This window comes from Lipophrys pholis (assembly GCF_963383615.2).
Source record: "Lipophrys pholis genome assembly, chromosome: 21".
Classification (NCBI taxonomy): domain Eukaryota; kingdom Metazoa; phylum Chordata; class Actinopteri; order Blenniiformes; family Blenniidae; genus Lipophrys; species Lipophrys pholis.
In genome coordinates, this window is record NC_137649.1 from 14,447,142 (window position 1) to 14,467,354 (window position 20,213).

At 41.7% G+C, this 20,213-nt stretch overlaps 1 protein-coding gene across 1 annotated transcript in view; it reads right to left on the reverse strand.

Annotated features, from left to right (window-relative positions):
• Positions 1-20,213, reverse strand: part of eva1aa (eva-1 homolog A, regulator of programmed cell death a) — a gene marked incomplete at its 5' end in the record, with an annotated part of 70,028 nt that overhangs the window by 47,021 nt on the left and 2,794 nt on the right. Inside the window, 2 exons of the mRNA XM_080490628.1 lie at positions 1,754-1,877; positions 3,228-3,451. Coding sequence (XP_080346754.1) covers positions 1,754-1,877; positions 3,228-3,451 — 348 coding nt within the window. The remainder of the gene's footprint in view (positions 1-1,753; positions 1,878-3,227; positions 3,452-20,213) is intronic.

Here is a 20,213-nt window from a genome sequence, read left to right on the forward strand (position 1 = left end):
TGACAGTGAACAAAGACCTGTTGATTGGCCCCGGGGTTTGGAGCAGGAAAAAATAAAGCAGGGAGGGCAGAGAGGGGGATCAGTGGATTAATTCTCACTTGTGGTCACTCTAGTGTGAACTTTTGCAAGGCTCAGTGCAGCTCGGCTCAACACAGCACTGAACCACCAGAATGTGGGTGGGATTACAGCTTTGTTGTGGCTCCCCTCTGGGGTGATACTCTTTTAGCTTCCTGGCTCACGTTGAGAAAAAAGGATAAAGGGAGAGACGCAGAAAGAGTGTTTTTTCTCCTAAACAAAGTGAGAAAATCTCTGTGGGTCAAATAGATAAATACAGTGACACTTAAATTTGATCTTTGAATTCTAAAGAACAGCTTGAAGGAGGAAATTAATCATTGAGGAGTGAATTACAAATACCAAACATGTACTCTGCACCATGTGACGTGATCCTTTAATTGAAAAATTGGAGTGAAAATATAAAAAAAATAAATAAATACTTGAAACATTTAATTTTAGAAGACCGGGGAACACTAAACATGTCACGTGCAAATAAAAAAAAAAGATTTAAATCTATCGATAAAATAGATAATTTATAAGATTAGCTAATATATATATATAAAAATAAAAAAAAACTATAATGACAGATGAAAGCTAAAAACTAATAATATCTAAAAAATAATTGAATTTAAATAAAATAATTTTAAGCTGCTTTTTAACACTGGTAACATATTGTAGCTGTGATGGACTGGCGACTTGTCCAGGCTGTTCTCCGCTTTCCCCAATAGTTAACTGGGATTTGCGTCACTCCCCGACGGCCCAGATTTGGTTGAAGCGGTGAAGACTGGGGGATGAAACTTGTTAGCCACATGATGAAGTTCTAGTGTCACCAAAATATGATATCTGTGGAACTCAGAAACGTTTGCTTCAAACCACAAATCCTACGGTTGCTCTAGTATTTACATGCAAAAGTTAGACCTGACATCATCTGGATGATTTGAAAATTACACAGATACAGAGATGCATCTCGTCTTTTGAGACTGAGAATGTGGAGCAGCATTTGACATTGTCGTAATAGAATTTGTGAAACTGTTAAGATTATTTCAGGTTGTCTTTGGTTGCACATCTGTGAAAATAGTCGTCTGTGAACCTCTTCCACTGTACGACACAGGATCACAGAATTTAACACCAGATCAACAAAAACAAAGGTCGTCACAACTGCTTGTCTTTCACAATGGGATGACCACAATCACAATAGAAAATATTACTTTAGGCATTCTGAAATGTAGGAAGGTGCTAATCCGTTAAGTCATCCATAGACAATTGAGATGAGAACTCAGAAGTCGAGCCCATTTGGAGTTTAAATCAGCCAAACTTGGCGCCAGAAGATGATTTCATGGGGTCATTATACGATTGTGGAAAAAAAATTATGTTTACATCAGAAAGATTTAATTACATGCCTTTAAAGAGGGACTTGTTTTACTGTTTTTTTATTACACATAATTTGGAAAGAAAAGGGTGAGTGTTTTCCTGCTTGAAAACGCAATAGAATAAGATGTGGCTCTGGATTTCCTTTGATTGTTAATGTGGGAATCTATTTTGTTTATTTTATCCCTAATACAATTGAACTGACCCCACCCACGAAGTGCTTTGACCAAACGTGGAGGTGTGTGAAAAATGAAACATACAGAATAATTGACGAGATGAGAAGAACAGACATGTGTGTCACTGTGAGGATACAGGGCGATGAGGGACTTACTCGGTCTGCATTTGTACCAGACAATGAGGTATTTACTGCTGCCAGGACACTGGTCTGTCCCAAACACACGGCTGTTGACAAGGACTTGACAGCTCCTTCTGTCCTGGCACTCGTCCAGCATTTTCTAAAGAAGGAAAGAGTGACGGGGAGCGGGAGAGGACCAAAGACAGGTTTAGAGGGAGAACAATGAGCCGCCGATGGTGAGACCAGCAGCAGGCAAACCTAAAACCACTTCAAAGAGTTTACTTATAGTCATGGGAATATGGTGGAGAGGAGCAGGTAAGTGGAAAAGAAAATAGAAGAAAGAAAACTCTGGAGAACTTTACTCTACTCATTTCCTGGCATCACTTTGCAACTCTGGTTTCATTAGTTGTTTTAGCCTGCTTTAACCCAGGTGAGCCAATTCCAACTTATGACATTCTTCAGAAATCCGAATTGGCTGAAAAAGGACTGAATGAATCCTGCGCAGAGCCCTGCCTGGATTTAACACCGAAAAGAGGAATGCAGCACTGATGGTAGCCACTAAAAACATACTGAAGTGAAACAGGAAAAATTGTGTATATCCTCCCTTATTCATACGAGAGTCAAATTTTACAATATTTGTTAAGGATAAAGTTTTGGGAATATGTATTTATCTGTTCTTTCATCTCAATCCAAATACAGTTAAACAAGGGGATTGCTACGAAGCAGCACAGAAAATCAGTAGAAAGACTGTTGTCCGAGCTGGGTTACCCAGAAAATGAAGGTTTTTATGTGGAGAAAGTCCTGCTGTGATGTCAACAAATCAAGGGTCATGAACAGGTGGCACGGTGGGGGCTGCGCTCATGTGGGTGGCACAGCAGTCAGTCATTCTCTCACTTCAGCACAATGCTTGCTCTGTGTCTGTGCATTCATGGCCGTCCTGTCTATTATGAAAACGGTGGGTGTTCAATGCTAAAAGGCAGCGGGTCTAAGAATAAACTAAACAACTAAATGAATACTGAACAGGATGTGTTTGTGTGTGTTTGTGTTGGTGCAGCAAAGCGGGCCTTCTAGCCCGACCACATCCCAATTTGGGAGAGGATGCTCAGGCAAAGACCCCATGAAATCGCTTTGTGTCACGGGAACATACAAGCCAGCGTCCTCTTTAGTGAGTGTAATTTGCTGGAAAACATCCCCACAAAGCATTACATAATCAGCAGTCCTCCAAAATGTAACCCTCGGTCCATTTGACCATTTTACAGCACACTTTCTCCCAGAGGGAGAACTAAGGCTGTGTGAGTGGGCTAAAAATGGACTAATAGACTAAATGATTGCATCGTTGTGAGTAGGATCGTGACCTGTGATGCATCTGAGTCACTCTTAATGAACCTGACAGGCCTGTGCAGACGCTTGGGAAAGCTCAAGGTAATAATAGCTATTAACATAATCATTGCAGTTATGGCAATGTGAAGACTTGCTAATGAAAAAGGAATGCATGAGCTCAGTTTCCTACCTGTAGTGCTGTAGAAACGGAACAATATCGGTCATCCTCCCAGGAGTTGTATGAACCGAGGAGGGCCTGGTAGGTCTGAGGACACTGTTGGAGATCGGACGCTCCTCTTTTCCCGTAGAAAGCCGACTGGACCGTGATGGTGGTGCGGGGCGGACAGCGAACAGACAGAAAGTCTCCGTCACAAGCTTGCTCAGTGTAGTTCTTCAGCACTTTGGACAGGTAACCTATGAGATGAGGTGACAAAACATCACAATAGATGAGGGGATTCCTCAAAATGCGGGCTCATTTCGTTTCTTCGAAAGAAAATTCGAGAAAAATAACCGTCGTGGGAAAAGACATACCCTTGACCCGAAGCTGTCTCCTGCTGCTGAATGGTCATTTTTGCTGGTCGTGCATATGTCATGGCTAAGTCTAGATTTTGAATAGCAAAACACCAGAAGCAGTAAAGCTTTAACTGATTCGGCTGCTGGTGTTAGCCCTCCAGGCATGGCAGCAGACCAGACTGTTAGATAAAAACCCTTACATTACTGCAGTCTTTGTAGACGAATACAGTAAATACTGCAGTGTTCCCCAAGCTTGGCCACAGACCAAGAATAGCATCTTACAAGTGGGGTAAAGTAAAAATTAAGCAGGTTATTGTTCGATCTATACATCTAGAGTAACTGATATATAGATTGACCCATCTTTCTGTGCCACTACGATTTCTTTTTGCATTATGTTTTCTCTAGTTAAGATATCATCTCACACTATGTAAGCAAGTTGTAGGCTTGTCAACAAGAACATTACTGAACTAGAACAAGCACTTGGTGTTTAATTGGTTGCTGCTTATAGAGAAAAAAAAAAAGTATTCATTCTTTTTTTTTTTTTTAAAAAGCACTCCTATACACTCTTATATCCCATTAAGGGTCTTTGAGGGATGCCAGTCGACCCGTCAGTCACTCAAGAGAACTGAACCCGTCACAAAGCCTCCATTAACATTCCAGCCTGTGAGAAGGAAGCAGATAAAGGAGAGCGTTCATCTCCTCGCCACTGTCATATAATGTCTTTCTGGTCTTATCTGGCTCTTTTATGAGCCGACTGCTATATAGGGGGAATAGTTAAAGTCTTAGCGTCTTCCATTTCCACAATTGTTAACTTTGAAACCCCCCCACTGGAAAGACTATCTCTTTGGTTTCAAAACTATAAGATATGGCACATCCAAAAGTAAATGGAGACACTTAATTTGAATTCTGTGGTGAAACATACGTTAGATCTACTTTTAAACAACTGAAAATGGGTTCCAAATTGAGCTCCAGCTTCAGTCTACACTAAGTGCTCCGCAAACACATTTACTGAATCATAAACACACACGCAAGCACTCATGCACAGTCACAAAGTGGACACACTGTGATTCAATTACTTTTATTTGATTAGTGCCTGGTAGGAAGGAGGAAATAACAATAAATCCTTGCTCTCTCAAACGCACATTAGCACCCATGGACCAATGCATGCAAACCAAACACACCCATTGTCCCTTTATCACCATGGCCACAGTTAAAAGGAGGAAGGGAAACAAGACATTCTCTGGCTTTAAAAGGTCAGCCCCATTCTAAATGGAGATGGTTATTAAACTACCCACCTGCGGCTTGGTGGAGTACATGTACACGCAACCTTAAGTCACACTATTTCACCAGTGCTTGAACTTGAAACCAAACGCACACACTCTCTTAATTTTGGATACAATACATTTTGAAAAAAATATTCTGTAATTTTGTTGCTTTATTCTGTAATAAATATTTTTTTTGATCAACAATAGCTCCTCAGGTACAGCACTGTGGCACAGTTTTGCTCCGGGCATCAATACAATTTTCTTCCTTTCTTCAAAAAAATAGCTAAAGTCACTCATTTAAATAATTTCCCCCACTTTTGTGTGTCTTAATAATGTGTTCATAGCTGACATATTGGAGAGTTGGGTCAGCCAGATCAGCCAATGTTGCATCTACTATGTGCAGAAACATGCTCTATGATCTGTACATAACAGTTGTTATAATAAACAAATGTGTGAACTGATGACATTGAGAAGAAGCAACAAACTGACCTCCAGACGTTTGAATACAGCTTAGTTATCTTACTATAAATAGGAGTTTAGTGAAATAGTAACAGAGCTGCTCTTCATTAGAGGCATCAGCATTAGGTCAAGCCAAAGCTAATAGTTGGCTTAGAGAGCATGTCTGAGAGAGAAAGGAGCTCTAAAACTGTTTTACAACAAAACTAATGAGTGGCGGGCCCACTTCAGCTTCAGAAATTGCTACTGTGGTTCTTATTTCCAAATAGCAATTAGCTACTACAGCAGTACTGCGCTAAAGTGGTGGGCAGTACAATAATACATAACCTTACAACATCATGCAATTTGAGGCTGTTTCAGTCACCTCTGTGTATTCACAAACTTGAGTTACACTCTTTACTCCAATTTTGATTCTGTTCATTTTGCTAAGCTAATGTTAGGCCAGTTGCTCTTTCTTCACAGTAATCTCCCACTCACACACACACAGGTCTCATTTGCTAGCCACATTCCACAAAGGGTGAGAGAGAACTTGGCATTCCCCTTGGCAGCGGGACCACACACACACACACACACACACACACACACACACACACACACACACACACACACACACACACACACACACACACACACACACACACACACACACACACACACACACACACACACACACACACACACACACACACACACACACACACACACACACACACACACACACACACACACACACACACACACACACACACACACACACACACACACACACACACAGACACATAGACACACGTATCGAAAACGTCAACACAAACAACGTGGTATGAACAAGCCCCCGCTGTTTGGCTCCCTGAGCCAGGGTGTGTAGTGATGTTGTAACAGTATCACATTATTAGGAGCTGGTTCTTGGCAGAGGGCCAGTGCCATGAGAGACCACGAGTCTGCGCGGCCCTCCAGTTAGCCGGGCCTCGGCTGAGGCCGTGAAACCATGGAAACTGACGAGGTTTGGGAAGGGGGTAAAACAGAGAGGGCCGAAGATTGATAAGGAAATTCGCCAGTTTGGAGGTGGAGTTTCTGGAGAACGCGATTCTTAGGTAACACTTTGAGCAACACAAACACACCTATACACCTTCCTCCACCCTGCAAAAGAGCACCGGGAGTAAAAGGCAAACAGATTATCTCACACAAACCCTCAGGTGCTTTTCAGAAGAATTCATTTCATTTTCCACCATCCCACCCTGGCTCTCTCTCTTCTCCAAGATCATCACTATTGTTCCCTTTACGCTACCTGTTGACTGAGTCCTCTTTTCAAACCCAACAAATCAGGCAGGTTTAAGGCACCTGCGTAGACCGCCCAGCCAATGACAGGTGTCCCTCAAAGGCAGAATGTTGAACAATGCTGGAAGAACACCCAAGCGTCTCTCCTCCTCCTCTTCCCTTTTCCCTCAGTGATTCTTTTCATGTGGGGCCAGACTCCTTCTTTAACTAGCTCCCTGCCCTTTTCCTTAACAAAAGAACTGCACTATTATGTCTACTGGTTTGTTTATCCGCTCATTAAAAGACAGGAGGCTGTGGCCGCAGTATACAAACAGGTGACTCTCGTCCTGCATTTGGTCGAAAAAAGTCCCATTTAATCTCTTCACAAGCAAGATAGGAAACCGCTCCTGCACCTGTCCTTTGGATGTGTTCTCCTGCAGACATGGCACCTTGTCATATGATGCAACTTAACTTGTCAGATTGTGGACATAGGCATGTCCACAATCTTTCAGCCAATCATAGAGTTAAAAAACATCAGTGCCTCTGATTATTACTTCCTAGTTTGCGGTCATGTGATGACCCTTAAGTCTGACCCGGTAATGGAGGAGGTCAGGTATGATGGAGATTAGTGACGGGCCACTGTGTTGTGTCAACATGACCTAGAAAGAGGCCGGTTGGGGAACGATTTCTGCAACTGGGATCTTTGATTATTAGCAAACTCCCAAACGACCCTCAGAACTAGCAACTTGAGTGTGGTTAGGTAAGCTGAAAATGCTCCATTGTGACGTGCACATGGAGGTAAAGCACATAAGTGTTCCCCCCCAAGCAGGAGCCTCTGCTGCAATTTTACCTGTCTCTCCTTTCAGGTCAGCCTGGGAGGAAGCTCTAACTAATTCTTCTCATGGTCGACTAAGCCGAGGTGTTCAGTGTCTGCTCGGAGAGAATACGACAGGTACTTCTGACATGAACTGAGGCGGGAGGAGGAGGAAGAGAAAGAAGAGGTAAGAGGGTGGATTGAGTATTAAAGCAGTTCAGGTGGAGGCTCTGTTACTCACACTCAGGGCTTTCCCCACTTTTTGAAAGACGCAGCCTCTTCCTATTGGTCAGGCCTGAAGAATAAACTATTCACTGCAAGTACTGCTGACAGGTATAATACTGTTGACTCAATGTTGCGCTTGTTTAGCTGCTTTCTACTTTGACTTAGATTTTTGTTGCGTGAAGCAATGTTTGTAAAGCCTCTTGGACTGAGCAAGAATGTATACTCTTGTAAATATGTATAATATATCAATAATACAGCTTATCTTAATGCCACAAAAGTGACTGCTTACATTGTAGTTTAAAGAGAATCAACAGACTTTGAAGTGCTACTGCAAGAACACATACAAATATTGCGCAACAAGTAAAAGATTCCTCCGGATTCCATAAAAGTTAAGTTCTCTAGAATTTCTTCATGCAAAGAAATGAAAGACTGCACCGCGATTCATCTTGGTATATTAGGTATTTAGGCATTTACAGCTTCATAATTTTATTGGTGTTATTTTAAGCAAATTATAGCCAACCATCCATCAAATGTTCAAAGGAGCAAAGCTGTTGGCCTGATGCTGGAAGAGGAATTCCCTTCAAGTGGTTATCCGGAGGAAAAGTTGAGGTTTCCATCAAAGACACAGGCCACACTCCAGCAATGCTGTAAAGAAAGCTGGCGGAGATGAAACGGGAACGAGGTGACTGATGTAAAAACAAAGATGAATTTGAATGATATGATAGGAAAGCAGTTGATAGAATCCACTTTGTTACTGTACTTAAGTACATTTTTCAGTAATCTGCATTTCATAAGAATATTTATGTTCCAGATGAGTTTGAACTTTTTCCTCGCTTTTCTTCCGACTCCCCACATTCTTGAAACTGTCCCGTTATGTTGACCGTAGTTACAGTGAAAGGATTAGCGCACTTGTAATTTATCCACATTGAAGGGGCAGCAGTTGAAGTGCGATCAAGTTACATCAATAATATTTGAATGATGAGACTTTGTTTGAGCTTCAAAAAAGAAAATCAATTCAATGGGAATAAATTGAGTTTTATATAACGTGCAGTCAGGTTATTTATTCATTTATAATTAGGCAGCTGTTTCCATGCTGACATAAATGTCTTGCAATGGCAATTGTCATGCTTATGCATACAACCTCCCCATGACCACAAGAATATTTACAATTTCTTATGAAAGGCATTATGTATACATCCATCCAGCTTTTATACAGCTTTATATGGAGAGACAGATATTTGCTCACCCTCATATTCACATTTACAGGCAATTTAGAGTCACCAGTTAACCTCCCATGCATGTTTCTGGCTTCTGGGAAAACAAACAAAACTGGAGTACATGTAAACTCAATACAAAAACTCCCAGTCCAAACTCAAACCCATGATCTTCTCATAATAAGGCGAGTGTGCCAGCCACCACACTGCACCAGCATGGCTATCAATAATTAAATACTCATTGTTATTTTAGGACGTTGAATTTGTTCTTTTAAAAGAGTCCGTCTGATTGAGTGTTTTAAATAGACAAAGAACGAGGACTTTAAATGAAGAAGAGAAGAAAAACAGCAAATTGGTTCGGAGGGAAAAGGTTGTACAGCGAGAAGAAGGCAGATCTTTTAAAAGCACAGCCACTGCTTTCAGGATGTGGCAGGCAAAGGCTAAAAGGCCAGAGCGGGTGGCTTTAGGCCGCGTTGTAATTACTTTCCTCCGCAAACCGCAGAGGCAGCGCACAGGCCTGCAGCATTGGTATAACTTTCAGATAAAACCATCAGTTGTAAATCATATGTGGTCAAAACTTTACATTCATCTTTTCAGGCCTGAATGCCGTCGATGCTGAATGAGACAGGTTGATGAGGTACGCAGACGTGAAATGAGATCTCAAAATAAATCTAAGCTCACCAAGCAGGAGTTCACATGCATGCCACAAAGGACTGCGAGACAATAGGCATGATGTCAAAGGAAAGTGAGACGCAGCCTCTGTTGTAAACATGCCAAGTACAGTCGAAACCGGTAATCCACTCAGATTTGGGTCTGAAAAATGCATTCCTAAAATACACTAAATTCCACCGTTTACAATACATTAGTCTTGTCGTTATAGTCCCGTTTTGGATTACTCTACTTTCTGCCTAATCGCACTGAGGGGCAGAAAAAGTGCAGAGAGATCCTGAACAGCTAAATCCAACATGAGTCTGGAAGTACACTTTTGTACATCAAACTGAAGAAAACATACAGCTACTTTGTTTAGAATTTGTTAAGTCTAAGAGGTGAAGACTGATTCTTATAAAGTTAAATAAATTAACTTGAATATATTTTTTTCTTCTTAATTTCCTCAACAAAAAAACAAAAACAAAAAAAAAACAATTTGAGGCTCCATGTTTTAATTTAACCTATTTGATGTGGATTATGTATCATTTATCAGAATTTGTCGAGTTTCCAATGAAAACCTTCTTGTTTGATCACCGATTACACTACTGTGTCTCTTCCTCTGTAAAATACAATGATGGGAAGTAACCAAAGCCAAAACTACTTTACAGTGTGTTTGAGGAAAGGGAGGCATGAGTTTTTTATTACAATGACTCAGGTGAAGGTCTTTTTTTTTTTTTTTTTTTTTTTAAAGCAGTACAGTACCGTGTGGCCGCACACTGAAAGAGTGGCGTGTACGAGCTGTGGGGTCTTACTCACATGAAGAGTTTGGTCCCTGGGATTTAACTCCAACCACTGATGTAGCCGTTTCACTTCAGATTGGAAGGCACACAGATTAAAGTTTGCATGTTTGACACTTTGCTATGAAAGGAATCAAGCAAAAGCCCATGAATGTGACGAAAGTGTGACAGAAGCATATAAGCACAGTCTTATAGATAAGACAGGATGGCATTAATCTGTGGATTTGCGTGTGTGTGTGTGTGTGTGTGTGTGTGTGTGTGTGTGTGTGTGTGTGTGTGTGTGTGTGTGTGTGTGTGTGTGTGTGTGTGTGTGTGTGTGTGTGTGTATTCATTAAGCCAATAGGAGTGCGATAAGTTTGTCATTTCGATGCATCAGTGTAGGGATTCAAAAAAAACTGTGAGATTACATGTGCCTATTCATTGGTCTTTATCCAAGTCAGTGCCGTGGGGCGCTGGAGACAATCCCAGCAGAAGGTGAGTGAAGGGTACTCAATGCAGAAATTAACCCCAAATCTGGATTTGAACTGAGGAGTTGAGGCGAGTCTGCTCACCACTACACCACAATATATTCAATACATTCATCAGTACGCACCACGGTGCATAAATCCTTTTGTAAGATCTCACCTTGTCTCAATTGATGGTGTGCATTTATCATAACCGGGCAATCAATGTATGAATTTAAATAACAGAGATACAAACAATTCATCCCTCCTTCCCACAGACAGATGGACAAACCAGAGCCTGAGCAGCTGAAGTCATTAAAGCAACAGACACAAACACAAACATCCAAATTGCCCGGTCCGTGCCTCCACCCTGCAAGCTTTTCTTTCTCACACACACACACACACACACACACACACACACACACACACACACACACACACACACACACACACACACACACACACACACACACACACACACACACACACACACACACACACACACACACACACACACACACACACACACACACACACACACACACACACACACACACCTCTGCCCCCCCCCCCACACACACTCTTTCATGAACACAGCTCATTTATTCGTTTGCGACATGACGTATGAATCCAAAGGCTCCCAGACTTAGAATGGGTTTAGTGTTTAACAGACTATATGTCTCAATATTTAAAAAAAGGCTACTTCACCATCAGATTGGACAAAACACATCAAATAAAAGCCTTTTAAATCTAAGCCAAGCGAAGCCAACACCCCTTAGTCATCGACAGTGACCCTCAAGGAATTTACTCTAAACTCACACCAGTTTGTCTCAATACCAAATAGTAAATTTAGATATAAAAATTGTTATGTTCCATCCATAAATAAACACTTTTCATACATGCAGTATCAAGCAAGCATATGAGATTGTCAAATAGTGTCAAATGCAAAATCTCCACTTATATTTCGTAAAAACAAACTAATAAATAACATTTTACAAAACACAACTTCGAGTTTCTCCACATAAATGTAATTTGGAAGAATAAAGGGATATCAGGAAATACCTTGGTTTGTTTAAAAAAAAAATATATATATACAAGCTGTTTATGGCAGCCAATAAACTGTGAACTTAAAAGAAAATAATAAATCACAACAGAATGATTAAAAACCATAAGAATCCAGCTTTGATATCTCATTGCGAATGACGGTAAAAACAATATACAGCACTGATGACTAACGGGACATTGGGAAGAGATACTATTTAAACTCTACCTGAAAAATGAATCCTATGCTGAAATATAAACAAATAAAAAGAGCATGATGTTCATTTGGCCTGTTTTTATAAAGAAACAACCAGAAAAGAAACATGGAGAATCCAGAGGAACGAGGAGTTTAATCTGTGGAAACAACATCTCTCACAACGTGACAACCGAACACCGTCAAGGAAACAAATCCACACAAAACTGTGGCTTAAATGAAGCTGCAAGAGAAACTTTAACAATCAAAAGTTAATTCAGTCATCTCAACAAAGGCAGGTCGGATATTTCAGGCCACGGCTGACTCCTGCAGACAATGAGAAGCTTCCACCTGTGGGCCTGCAGTCTGTCCTGGGGGTGGGGGTGGGGGGTGGTGGGGGCTGTTTATACAACATCTGCCCGCTCTGTGATATCCTTACAGTTTGACATTGGCTCCTTCAGGGACTCCCCAAAACCTAAATGGCGGTCCCACCCAAGCCCTCCCATGACCCCTGTTAGCGCGTGACTTTCCTCCTGACCTCCGAGTGTCAGAGGCCACGGGGAAAGAGATAGCTTTACTCTGAATTCTGCAGCATGTGTGTTGTGGGTGTCTTATCATCGGGTTGAAGGGTGAAAAGAGCAGGCGAGTGCGGGGGCAGAGGTTTTGGGAACACCCTCTTCTGGGCGTTTGTGTGCATGTCCTGACACCCACAGACACACAGCAAGAGCCCGGGACAAAAAGGACGGGGTAATGGAGAGCCGGGAGAGGGAACAGATCTGTCATTTTAATGGTCACTTTTATGGCCCGGGAGGCTTGGATGACAGCCAGACTGGCCATCACAAACCACAAGCCCGCAGACACCACATAGATGCGTCAGTGTGTGTGCTTTATTGTCATGGAGTGAGCGACAGATGTATCCTTCAGCGGACCTCCTCAACACAGAGGATTGGATTTAAGTAATTGCTTGATAGGGCAGTTGTAGCCCGAGGCGGAGAGAATTGAGCTTTTGAAAGAGAGGTCATGGTGGTGGAGGACTCTCTGTCACTCATTTACTCTAGGGATGGGTTGCTAAGACAGAGACACTGATGACTATTTGTAACAATTGCTTACGCAGTTAGACAAAGCAGAGATAGCTTTGGTTTTCAAGCAGCAAACTAAACTCAACCAAAATACCAAAACCAAATGAACGTAAGTGAAACACTTTGTCCAACATAAACATGGATGAAACTTCTGGAGAAAAGAAGCTACTTTAAATTTTCTCTTTTGAGATTGTTGTGGGCAATGATCGGGGGAAACAAATCACTCGATTGTTTTCGACTATGATTAGTGCTTAAATAACTTTCTAACATCTATGCATGAATACGTTTTGTTTTTAATATACAGTCACAGAGAGAGCGCCACCTGGCAGATGGACAGGAAGCGCTACATAAGCAGCCTGTACATGCCCACTGTGATTTGTATGATCACAGTGGGCCCTCATCACATCCATAGGCCAAAATACGCTGTTAGTCGCAGCGCCACCTGGGGGACCTGCTTTCAATTGCTCACCAGCAAGGATTCAAGGACCCGGCCAACGTTGCTTGTAGCTTTAAATACATTATTGCTACTTAATGCAAACAAAATGTTTTTCTGGATAATAAAGCAGTAATATGTAGAAGTTGTACTTCAGAAGAATTTGTTGGATTTTGGGAAAAACATTTTTACGTAGATCTTCAGCCTGCTTCTGTTTGCCCATCGTTGATTTAAGTTTATACTTTCATAGAAAAATAAAGATAAAAATCCACAAAAAGTTCATTAAAAGGTACCCCGGCTTTATAAATAATGAACAAAAACTCAAGTAAATGTAATTAATAGATTATTTCAATGATGATACAACATGGAAGTATGGATTATCTTTCTTTTTAAATGGTGTCACATTTGCATAGTATGCGAGTTCCCCCCTAAAAAGCGAGGTTTTATATGGAAACAACCCATACACACATCCCACAAATGCATGTTCCTCACAAATCTGTCACAATGTATAAGAGGAATTAAAGCATTGCTTCAACAAAGAATAAGTCTCCTGAAGACTGATTTCATTACTTTAAGTGCATCGTTGTAATAATGATTGTGATTCAGCAGTCTCCACGTGTCACTTTCACTTTCTGTCACCCTTTTTTTTGTCAAAACTGCACAGAGCCACTTCAGAATTAATCGGTTTTAATGCATTAGCAAGACAGCATACCTTTATAATTGTCCAGGCATGTGCTGCAAGAGGGGGAAAAAAAAAAAAAAAGTTATTTCTTGAGAAAAATAATTGGAGTGCAAGACTGAGCTTTTGGGGGGAATTAACAAGCTTATCTGGGGGTCTGTCCTGTGAAAACAAGCAATTGAACAACTCCTGAGGAGCTGAGAGACTGAAAAGGCATCTGCAGCATGTCCAATGGGACTTAGCAAGGAGATCCCCCTCCCATTCACAACAAACTCAAACTGATCTGCAGGAACGACCAGGCTGAGCATCAAAGCTTGCCTTGCTGTGGCCACTCAAGAGTTTGAGGGAGAGTTTGTTTTTGCAGCCAACAAGTAAACGGAGGTCTCGCTGGGTTTAAGTTTTTGCTTTGTGAATTGTAAATTACTCTGTTGTTCAGAGAATCAAAAATGACTGCCATCTTAAGATGGATAAAGCTGTAAAATGAATGAGTCTAACCACATCCCAACAACTGGTGGACTGATTGTCATACGCAGACATCTGCCGACTTTGGGAGCATATTTTAAAATACACCGTATGGAAGGATGCAACAAACATGAAATCTACTTCAATGTCCTTCCTGGGCGTCACAGTGGTTCAGTGGTTACCCTGCTCACCACACTCACAGCAGGGGGAATGCAGATCAATAATTTCTATTCTGTGAGACCATGTACATTTCCCCTGATTACTTAGAGAGAGAGAGAGAGAGAGAGAGAGAGAGAGAGAGAGAGAGAGAGAGAGAGAGAGAGAGAGAGAGAGAGAGAGAGAGAGAGAGAGAGAGAGAGAGAGAGAGAGAGAGAATGTTTTGATAGACAAGTGACTTTTCCAGCAGTGTACTGTACGCTGCCTCACCCCAGTGTCATTCTTGCTAAAGTGGAAGTAGAATTACCTGTATTGTCATGTCCCAATCACACAATTCACAACTTAACTTTGGAATTTCTCTTCAGCGGCTTAAATCCTTGACTGTTCAGGGTAAATCTGGTCAAAATGAATGACAACATCTTGCATTACTTATTCATTCAGTTCATTAGACGTTTTTTTCTTAACATGTTCTTACAGTGTGATTACAACGTGATTAAAAAAAAGAAACACATTTAATCCAGGTTTGTATGGTACTAAAGGCTACAACATGAGGAAATCTGCCTCCTCCTCTCTCGCTCCCTCCCCCCTTTACCTGAGCTCGCCAGAGGGGCCAGTAAGCAACAGATTAGCAGTGCTTTGGGGAGCGGGCTGCTGTAGCGTGCTATAATGCAGACTGTCAGTCCGACACAGTTGGGGGGCTACACAATGCCTCCTTGTTCAGACTGGCCCTTCTGTGCCCCACCTCTCTACCTCTCCATCTCTCTGTTTCCCCATCTCTCTCTCTCTTTTGCCTCAAGGGGGTTCAATCAAACCATGAAAACTAATGGTGTTCATAACTTTTTTCAAACCCATACCAAAGAAAGCATAAGGTAGGAAGGTGAGGGGGGGGGGGGGGGGGGGGGTAGATCAAGGGATGGAGGAAAAAAAAAAAAGACAGATCAAGGCAGACATGTCTACTCCTAAACCAAACATAAATCAGCTCCCAGGAAACACAGGGAGAGACAGAAAAGAGGGGAGAAGGGGGGCATCAAAGCATGGTTGACATTCTCCAAGAGGCAGCGGCAGAAGAAGAAAAAAAAAAAAAAAAAGGTGTGGGTGCCGGTTGTTGCATGCGTGCCGTGGGACTTGTTTATGGCCTAATTGAACAGACCCTGCATGAGTAGGGGTGGACACGTAGAGATAACTACCACTGCAAACACCCACCAGTCTCCTTCTCAACGCTAATTTTGCTTTATTTACAGCTCAGTCACTGGCCTCTGCCCATGGAGCAGCAAGCGGCACACTAATATCTGATCTCCTGCTTTCTGCTCGCAAAGTCAACGTTTTCTTCTTCATAGAAAGGCGCTCAAAATGTGATGATAGCGGCTGGGTTCTTGATTAATGACTTAATTTTTGCGTGAAAAGACATAGTAGAGGTGTCAAGCAGGTATGTTAAAGGCAGATGCATGCAGTGCCGCCAGAGTGCCAGTCAAGAATCTTCAACATGCGCTTCTCTGTGTTTTCTTTGGGGCTTTTAACTTCTGCTTATGCAAGAGAGGGCAAGTGCAAACACACACCTGCAATGCGCATGTATACATCTTTGCAGGTAAATGGTTTAGGAATTAGACCCCTGCTTTAGTCCACAATAACAGTTATTACTATATAACCATCCCAGCTCAACATGTGATTGGACCATTTGGGCGTACTTCATACATTGAATATATCTATGCAAAATAATGATTATCATATTACGGGCTGACTGGTTGAACAGTTTTCTGATGATAATAAGCATTGATTAAGAAACTAGCCCATCGCGGAAGACGGTTAGAGCTCATCCTTTGCCAACATCAGTATTTTAAAATGCAAAGTCAGGCACAAGACAGACACTTTCTGGAAAAAGTGATACGCACTCTCTTTCAAATTATAGTTTATTTTTGACTGCAGCCAACGCAAGACCCCACTTAGCACACTGATAACAGCCCATCTGAGTACAGTAGACTTCTGTGATGCAAAAGGTACTTTAACACCGGTTTTAGACCGCTAAAAAACAAGTTACACAATTGGTAATTACCATTTCGCATTGTCAGCTTTGCATAAACCCATTAAGATATTTTGCTGGCATCATTACTTGTATTATTGGAGTGCATGTGGTCTTGATGGCACTAAATACAAGGTGGGGCCTCCATGGTAGCAGTGAACGTTTACAAGCATGGAGCTCTATGAAATGGTTGCATTTTCTCGCTGATCATGCAGTTTTTCACCAGGTAATCCAGCTTCCTGCAACAGTTATGCCATCTATGTGATCGACTAACAATCTCTCCAGGGTGTACCCATCCCTTTTACCACAATTGTCAGCTTGGATCGACTCCAGCTAGATTTGACTTTGATAAATCAGGTAGAGAGGGTTCCTATCCCGAACAGGATATGGCGGTACGGGAGATACTGTGATTTCGACACTTCACTACACGGATGGCCATTACATCAATCTCCCAGTTGCCTCCAAATGTTGTTCACAGCAAGAATATTTGTAATATCAAGTTATTTAGGGTTCAGAATTATGCAGTTTAGTTGAGTTGGTGATTCCAAAATTGGCTGTGGGTGTGAATGTGATTGTGTGTGGGCATCTGCTTCTGTGTTTGCTCTGGAATAGACTGGCAGCCTGGACCCATTAATCATCTGGGATCGACTCCAGTCCCCAATGATGGTAAGTTGGACAGAAATGGTGTGGAAGAGGGATATTTACAGGTACATTTCAGATGTATCTCGCTTTCATTGCTATACAAACTGAAAACTTCAAGGCAGAAGATTCACTCACTACAAAATAACTTGTTAGTGTACTTTGTTTTTTTTTATGTGGTGCCAGAAATGACTGACATTCCACATTTAATTTAGTGTGATAATGTCCAAACAGCAGACGAGTCACTTATTAGGCATTACCTCAGCCAGAATGTAATCTGTTCATACCCGTAATTTAGCAATTGGGCCGAAATTCATTTTGATTGCATGTTAATATCTCCTCTAAGCCACAAACCCCAACTTTTAAAGCCACATCTGCTATGAAGACAGTTTCTCATTAATCATGTCAGAGTTTTGTATACTGTAATCTGTGTTTTGTTTGTAAAATCAGCTAAAAGAAAACTTGTTTATAAGTCAGTGTGTTTATTTCACAGAAAAAAAAACTTACTTAACCCTCCACATTTGACTGCAGTGATGTTTGTAATAATTAAATATCCTCCTTCCAGACATAGAATGAGAGGAGGAGATTTGTTTCCTGTTGTAAACACCCATCTATCATCGCCAGCAGCACTTTGTTGTTCCCCGGCACGATATGAGGCTCTACCTCATGTGTGTGTTTGTCTATGTACTCTTTGTATCCCGGGGGAGGACCTTACACAGTAGGTCATGTCTTTCATCACGATTATGTTGTGCTGGGCCAGACTTCCACCTTAAATTACACATACACCTCACACTGTGCCATAAATTCCACACACACACACACACACACACACACACACACACACACACACACACACACACACACACACACACACACACACACACACACACACACACACACACACACACACACACACACACACACACACACACACACACACACACACACACACACACACACAAACACACACACACACACACACACACCATTACATTCCCAAGCAGTCTGCACCAGAAAGGATTTCTTTACATGTGCTTCTATATATAAGTGGCTTTGTAATTTATGTGTTTTTCTGTTGCATGGCATCATATTTTAATGTGATGTGCAAGAGTGGGATTGAAAGGTTTGAAAGCCATCTATCAGCAAAACACTTTATCATTATTCTGGTGCATTATAATGCCTGTGTTTTGGCACTTTTTTTTTTTTTTGAATTTTACACCCTTTAATAGACCACAATAGCTCGGCTATTAATGTTACATGTCACACGACACACACAGCTGCATAACTACACAGTCAGCTGTAAATATTTGGAGAGCCAAGTACACTGGGGTTAAGCTGGACAAGTAACAGTCTCAATTACAGCAACATACTGTATATAAATATGAACCCATAAAACCTTTTCAAACCTGAAACAGCTCGGACAGCATTTCAAAATAACATGTACACAAAATATGCATTGCACCTTTTCTTTTTTCTTTTTTTTTCTTTCCAAAATGGCCAAGACAGCGAAGAATTATGTGAAACATTCAAGTCGTCACTGAACTAAACATCAAACACTATTGCTATATGCTAAAGTTTGTTCATAAGTTATGGGTTCAATTCGTACACGATGAACTAATTTTGAAGTTAAAACTTTGTAAAAACAAACACTAAGAGGATTTGTAAGGATTTGGATTTGATAAGCAGATTCTGAACACCCTTCCGATTTGATAAAATGCTATAAATCCAGAAATATCCTGTCTTTTGTACGGGATTTGGGTGGATTTGACAGATGAAATCTTGTGAGGATTTAAGTTTACACCTGAACTTTAGTATTGTGGGCGCCCTGCTGCATTCACTCCCTCGGCGGTGTCATTCACTGAAAGCATTCTTTGAAGAGAAACATCCCCTCTCCATTCAGTCTTGAGAGAAAGGGAGCCCTGTGCCAGGCCCTCGCCGTCCGCCTCGCCGCCTGCCTCCACCGCAGTAGACAAAACAAGTGGGAGGCAGGATTTGTTTAGACAGAGCTCACCTGGCACACACGCAGACACAGAAACAGTGATCAGGCAAGCCCTGGGGAGGAGTAAAGGCTGCAAAGAGGCGGGGAGGAGAGATGGCGGAGAAACATGGGCGGGGAGATGATGCGTGTGCGTGTGTGTGTGTGAAGGGGCTCGGAGGGGAGCGCATGGGTTTCAGTGTGCTCCCCATATCCAGAGCTACTCAAATATGAAAGCGGATTACGACTTAAAGGGGGTGTGAGTAGCGCTCACTGAAAGGTGGAAGGGCGGGTTTGTGTGCATGTTTGTGGGAGGGTGCAGAAAATGAGGGTTACTTGGAGGTAGCCGGATTCAGGACTCGCTCAGAGTGTAACAGAAGAGGTGGATTGGCGTGATCCCTGCAGAGTCATGAAGCTTAGAGCACTTGGCTCGAGACGCACTCAGCTGATCCGAGAGGGAGATCAAACACACAGAGACACACACAGAAACAAACTGTATCAAAATGTTTGTATCTTAACACCAACTGCGGGGTTTACAACTAAAATGTCTATTATTAAAGGTTAACGCTATGACGAAGCCTTTTTTCCCCCCATTATGTGGGGCATTATTCCATTCATAAATACCATCATTTTCTATAAACACCTATCACAATTTCTCACACCAAAATTCATTCATCCAGATATGGATAAAGACATGCATTTCATTCATTCATTTTCCAATACCAAACATTAAAGTGACTGAGAAGTACCAGATCTTGACTATTTTACCACTTCTATGATTTTAAAGAAATGAACAATAAGATAGCACACGTCTATAAAACCAATCAATTGACTGAAAGATCAGGGACACATCTGACATTAAAGTGAACATTT